Raw genomic sequence first — 6,848 nt, 5'->3', positions numbered from 1 at the left:
ATGGCTACGTCATTGCGCGGCCTGGATCCTTGAGGCGCTGGAACCTAACCTGCTTGGCGGTGCTACAGTTGCTGCTTCCGCGGCCAAATTTAGGTGAGACAGGCACCTCCTTCTCTGTTGTCCTTTCTTTCTGGGTCCTCTCCCCTCCAGTCTTGCTCAGGTTGGCTATTCCTTTCTGCCACCTGAAACTTCTGTGTGCCATCCCCACCTCGCTGTCACCTCTCTTCTACCACTCCTAAGTTCCTCAGGCCACAACTGCGCCCTTGTGGCCTCCTGGAGACAACAGGCCTGGGGAGCATCCCTGGCCTCCCTCCGCAGCCGGGCGCCTTCTGCCTATCGTGTTGTCTCCATCCTCTCAAAAGGATGATATTCTAAACGTTGGCTTCTTTCCATCTAGCAGAGGCTGTCACGGAAAGAAGCCTTGAGGGCTGTCTTTTCATAGTCCCCTGCCCCGCAGCCACCAGAGATCCCTCCAAATCTGACTGCCAAAGAGAGTGTGCTTCCTGAGCGGGGTGGGACTGGAGCAGGGCCCTCCCCATGCTGAGAGGCGGGGCTTACATCAGTCAAGCTCCAATACCAGCCCGAGGTGTGAGGTGTGCACCGCCTTTCCCCTGCCATCCCTCCCAGGGCCAGCTTTCCCCAAGAGTCATTAGCATTGCGTGTTTCCCTCCGGTACGTTTATTTCCCATGTAATCCTCAGCCCATTCCTGACGTGTTCTTCCCCTTACTGTTCCTGGTTTTGTTTGTTTGACTTCTCTCTCCTTTTTTTTTTTTAATTTCCCGTGGCTTCTCCCGTAGCCCCTTTCTTTCCCCCTTTTTTCTTCTTTCATTGGTGGTGTTGGGGAGGAGGGGATAAGGTCTCATGAGCCCTAGGGTAGCCTTGATGTCCTGAACCTCTTGTCTCCACCTCCTTAGTTTTGGGATTACACACACACACACACACACACATACACACACGCACGCAAACACACACACCCCTCTCCTCAGTACTCACATCAGGCCACCCCGTCTCTGCTCATCTCTGATGTAAGGGTGTTTCTGAAGGTGCTGTTTGATTCCTTGCCTCTTCCCTCTTCTTTGCTCCCTGGATGAATTCAGTTACCCCGGGAAAACTGAGCTACCCCACCCCCGCACATCATCTTTCTCCTCCACCACGGATGTTGGTTTTGTCCTCCAGAGTCTCTGGAATATATTTGTGTTTCTTCCCGGAGGGATTTTTTTTTAATAAATATTTATTTTGTTTCTCTCCTCTTTGAGACGTTTCCTGGTGTTCTCTCCTCTCGGCTGTCTCTTCCACCTGCCACATCTTCTGGATTCACCTGCTGCCTCTGGCCCAGGCCCCGCCCCATCTCATATGGTGGGCTGGGCAACACATGTCTCCAGATAGGCCCTTGCACAGTTGTTTCCCAGTCTGTGACTTCAGACTGGGGAACAGTATGAGACTAAGTACTCTTCAATGAATGAGTTGATGATGATGACAGTGACGACACACCCCTTTACTGCTATCCTGCCACAAGTTCCTGCTTCACGGCTGTCCTCCTTTTCTCTTCAGGTGACAATGAGGACCACAGGAAACCAGGTGGGTCAATGGGCCTCGTGGCAGGGAAAGTTTCAGTTCTGGTAAAAATATGTTCTCAACGTCTCTGCCTAAAAAGCACCTCTGGCTTGGTGAGAACAGCACATGTAGCTGCCAGGACACAACCCTGCTGTTTGGAACAAAGGATGCCTGGGTCTTCCATGGGAATGTAGAGCCACTTTGAACTCAGCTCAGGCGTGGCGCCTTTCCCACAGTTGCAGAACAAGCCTCCTGGGCCATTGTCTCAAGAGCCCAGCTCCCAGGGCTTCCTGTCTTTTTGCATGGTTGGGGTCATAGGAGTGGGTTGCCTTGGGCTGTTAGGCTCCTGTAAGGTTCACTATTGACTACGAGGTTGATTTACTACGTTCTTGCTTCTGTCCAAGCCTCGCCCCTTTCAATTTTCCCTCTGTAATTCAGTCTCATTTAAAGGGGGTGCGCACGCATGTACGTGCAAATGCATGTGGAGACCAAAAGTCAAACTCAGTTGTTGTTGCTCACATGCTGGCCACTCGGTTTCTGGAGACAGAGTCTGTCGCTGGTTGGGAGGTTACTGATTAGGATAGACTGTGAGCTCCAGCCATCTGCCTGTCCCTTCTCCCTGGCCCTGGGATCACAAGTGTGTACTACCATGCCTGGGTTCACCCTGTACTGGGGATTGAACTCATGTCTTCATGCCTGCACACCGAGCACTTATCCAGCTGAGCTGTCTCCTTAGCCCCCTAAAGATGTTTATTATTTGGACATAAAATAGTTTTTTTTTTTAATTTTCTGTGCAAGACTGTCTGTATATGTGTCTGTGCCTTGTGCCAGAAGACGGTATCTAATCCTCGAGACCTAGAGTTACAAGTGATTGTCAGTCAACATGCTAGTGCTAAGAACCAAACCTGGGTCTCTGGTTAAGTGCTCTTGACCGCTGAGCAGCCTCTCCAGCTTCTCACCAGCTTTTTGAGTTAGTACACCATCAGTTTTGTTAAGACACTTCCAAATGTGTCTGTAATTTTGCTTTGTTATATTATTGCCCATAACCTACTCTTTCTTTTTATAAATATGTTTTGAGGTTTTCTGTCTCCTCTTTTTCAATTTTTTGTTTTTATTTTTATTATTTTACCTGTCTATCGGAGACAGGATCTCTATCTATAGCCCTGGCTATCCTGGAACTCCCTGTGTAGACCAGGCTGGCCTTGAACTCACAGAGATCCGCTTGTCTCTGCCTCCTGAATGCTGGGATTAAAGGCATTTGCCAAACCTTGTCAACTGGTAGACCAGTAGACAAACTAATAACTGAGAGCTGCAGACTGCTTAGGGTAAAGACCTCCCATAGAGAAGTTCATAGATATTTATTTTTTTGTCATCAAAGAAATGCAGCTGACGGTACAGCTTTTGAAGAACAGAATCCTGTGCAAGAAAGGCATTTCTTGTTTTCAAATCCCTGTTCTGTTTCTGCATTGTCTTGAGGTTGGGCAGAAGTGTCCCTCTGTGACTCTCCAATCTCCAGCTGAAAGGTCTCTCTGTCTCTTTATGTCTCTTTATGTCTCTTTATATCTTATCTCTGTAACTGTCATTGTTCGTTCGGTTCAGTAGCATCCTTGGGGGCCACTATTCTCTCCCTGACAGTCTTTTCTATTTGAAATGGGAAGAATCCTCTGATGTTACAGCCTTGGCGACTTGACCCCAAGGGTGACGTGTTCCTGATCATTCTGATTTTCCTCTCTGTGGACTCTGTACTCTCTTGCATTGCCTGTTCTGAAGTTTGCGGCACACCCTGGTGGCCTGACAACTTGGAGGAGAGCCACCACTGGCCCTGGGAAGTGAGCCTTCAGATAGAAAATGAACACGTGTGTGGAGGGGCCCTCATTGATCGAAGCTGGGTGGTGTCCGCGGCTCACTGCATCCAGGGGTGAGTGTGACCCGTGTACCCAGGACCTAAAGACCAAGAGCTACCTCGGGCCCATTCCACCTCCCTCAATACTAATAGGAAACCATGCAGGAGGTGGGAACAGTGACGAGTGGGAAGAGCCAGGCTCAAGATCTCACAGGATCCTCTGACTAAGTTGGGATAGGACCCCAAGCAATAGAGACTGTATCCTAAATTGGGCAACAGTAAAACCCAGCACACCCCCCACACCCCACACACACACCAGGACAATATTTATGGGTACCAACACCCACACACCTTGACTCAATGTGACTGTGAATGAGAGGGCTGTTATGTCTTTGCCCTTGAGCACCCCAGGCTATATTAGCCCAGACTGAGTGGACTTCAGAGACGGGAACGGTCCGGGAGGAGGCAGGTGCATACTTGTGCGGGAAACTGATGTCTACCAGGTGGGCTCCTGAACTCCCCGCAGCAACAAAGAATACTCAGTGATGCTGGGGAGCAGCACGCTCCACCCCAACGGCTCCTCCCGGGCCCTGAAGATTCCTGTGGGTGACATCATTATGCATCCCAAGTACTGGGGCCGGAACTTCATCAGAAGCGACGTTGCCCTTCTCTGTCTTGAAACCCCTGTCACATTCAATAAGTACGTGCAGCCCATCTGTCTCCCAGAGCACAACTTCAACTTCAAGGTCGGGATGAGGTGCTGGGTGACTGGCTGGGGCCAGGCTAAGCAGCACTCCTCTGGTAAGTTGGATGAGGTTGGGGACGCCTCTTTGGGTCTTTGTTGTAGCCTCCCTTATGATGCCTTTGAGGAAGCTATGGCTGTGGTCTTTCCTTATGTGGTGCTCACTGTCGTGACTCACACAGCACTGCAGTAAGGCTAATACTGCTTGGGCTGGTAGGTGCAATCCTCTGCCTTTTAGAGTCACCAAGTCCTCCTCCCTCCCTTCCTCCTCACCTCCCTCCCTGGTCACTATTGAAACAGCTGCCATACTCTGAGCCCTTGGCATTGGAATGCAAGAAAGGACAGAGTGATGCAAGCAGTACAGAGGCTGACAAAGCAAGTGTCCAAGAAGCCAAGTGTAGGGATGAATGCCACCTGTAATCCAACATTAGGGAGGAGGAGCCAGGAAGTGATGGGTTCAAAGTCAGCCTCAAGTATGTAAGTTTCATACCAGCCTGGGCCATGTGAAACTGTTAAAAAAAAAAAAAAAAAAAAAAAGCAAAGGTCAGAGGATCTGCGCTGAGCTCCAAACAGATAGATGACCTGATGCCTAGACGTAGCTGTCGGCTGGGACAAAGGGAACAAATGCCATGGAAAGAGAAATCATAGGGTTACCATCCCAAGTTATAAGTGGTTGTTCTGGTACTCAGTAGCCTTCTGGATTCAGCAGCAAAACCTCCCTAGAGAAGAGGCTCCTGAACCGAGACCTTTCCTGCTGAGGGGCTTGCTATGTTGGGCCTGCACTGCAGAGAAAGACCACTGGAAGGAAGATACACAGTGCGGTAGGGTAGAGCTCCGCTGACCTGCAGGAAGGTCCACGACACTGGGCAGAGCCAGGGCTGAGTGGAGTGTAGGGTCACAGCTTATCCCTTATGCTCCCTACAGCCAAGTTGACACTGACTCCAGAGCTTTGGGAGGCTGAGGTATTCATTATAGACAACAAGAATTGTGACAGTATTTTCCACAAGAAGATCTCCTATCCCCGAGTTATCCCCCTTATCCGGAAGAACATGATCTGTACCACCAATTATAGGGAAGACGTGTGCTACGTGAGTTTCTGGGAGTATTCTGGCAACTCTTTCTCGGGAGTGAGTCCTGGGATGGGGCCTGTTCCCTGGGGCACGGTTTCTTTCCCCCTTACCGTGACTAGACTCTGCTCTCACTGTCCTTTATGACTGCTGCTGGCTGCAATTCATAGGTGTGGTGTCCAACTGAGAAACAAAGGGACCCCAGCTAGTGAGCTCCAGGAGAAATGATTCTCTCAAGCAGAATTGAGAGGGTGGGCATTGTAGGTCCTTTGGTCCCAGCAGAGCCTCCATCAGTCCTTTTGTCTTCTCCAGGGAGACCCTGGGGGGCCATTGGCTTGCGAAGTTGACGGCAGATGGATTCTGGCCGGGGTATTCTCATGGGAGAAGACCTGTGCCAAAACACCGAATCTAAATGTGTACACCCGCATCACCAAATACACCATATGGATCAAGGAGCAAGTGAGCCATGGGCCGCTGTCAGGGCCCTCCTGGCTTCTTCTCCTGCCCTGGCTGCTGCAGCTCCCAGTGAGCCCCTGACTTCCCCACCCCTTCGTCTTCCGGTTTTGCCTCTGCTGAACGGCACTAGGTAGATAACTGAGCACAGTTGCATACCCATATCCCACAGGAGTCAGAGTAGACATGCAATGGTCCCTGGAGAACTTGCATCCTGCTTTGGCCTCCTAGCAGGGAGGACTGTTGATTCTGAGCTGTCCTCCCCTTCTCCTGGTCACTCAAGCAGCATTCTGGAATTTAAGACCAAGAACAGAGATTAAACTTGTGTCAGCATGAGCTGTCTCTCTTCTCTTTTATTCTCGCCCCCCTCCCGGTTTTTGGGGGGTGATTCTGGAGGTTCAGGTAGATGGGAGGAGCCCCTAGTTTGGGGGCTCATGTTTTCTGCGTGTTTCTAGTACTGGGACGTAGGAGTAAGGGCCTGGGCTTGTGGTGTCAGCTTCCTGACTTGTATAGTGGTCACAGTGTCAGTGGGCAGAGGAAATACACCTTGTGGGCCAGCAGAGGTAGCAATCCATGGCCAGAGTTCTAGACTCAGCTGTCTAGCTAGTTAGCTTCCTTCCTTCCTTCCTTCCCTTCCTCCCTCCATTCCCCCTTCCTTCCTTTCTCGTTCTTTCCTCTCTCTAAACTGATTATCAAAAGCATGGTCCTCCCACTGTAGAGAGTTACAAAACCCCTCAAAGGCTTGATTGCCCAATCTGAGTGCTCCATGCATTTGAATTGAAAACACTTGTGGAACAAAGTTTGTGTTACGGCTGAGTGCTCCCTGCTTAGCTGAGTGCTCCCTGCTTGCCAATTGTGTCTTTCAAATCTCGTCAATACCTCCTTCAAGTTACACCTGCACAGTCTGTGGGTTTCCGAGAGCCCTACTACACAAAAAGGATTTGTCTATTCATCTTAGACTTTTGTTTTATATGGTTTGGAGAAGGGTCTACGACAACCATACTTTGGGTTTTGAATGAGTGAGTTTATTGAGCATATAACAAACAAAACTAAAATAATAAATAGTGTTAGGTAGATGGTTGGATAATAGGTAGATGATAGATAGATGACAGGTAAATAATAAATTATAGATATCAATAAATGATAGATAAATGATAGATAATTGACAACAGATAAATAATAGATAGC

The 6,848-nt window shown here is 49.5% G+C and overlaps 1 protein-coding gene across 1 annotated transcript; it reads left to right on the top strand.

The window, feature by feature from the left end:
• On the top strand, positions 1 to 5,783 carry Prss45p. Its single transcript, XM_028787050.1, is given in 7 exon segments — positions 1 to 16; positions 19 to 93; positions 1,553 to 1,579; positions 3,326 to 3,473; positions 3,925 to 4,199; positions 5,065 to 5,228; positions 5,520 to 5,783. Coding segments are annotated over 7 exon segments (969 nt in total).
• Positions 5,784 to 6,848: the final 1,065 nt, after the last annotated feature.

Source organism: Grammomys surdaster, unplaced genomic scaffold (assembly GCF_004785775.1).
Source record: "Grammomys surdaster isolate TR1022 unplaced genomic scaffold, NIH_TR_1.0 125606, whole genome shotgun sequence".
In the NCBI taxonomy this organism is placed as follows: domain Eukaryota; kingdom Metazoa; phylum Chordata; class Mammalia; order Rodentia; family Muridae; genus Grammomys; species Grammomys surdaster.
Note: the sequence above shows the minus strand (reverse complement) of the source record. Positions and strands in the feature narration are given on the sequence as shown.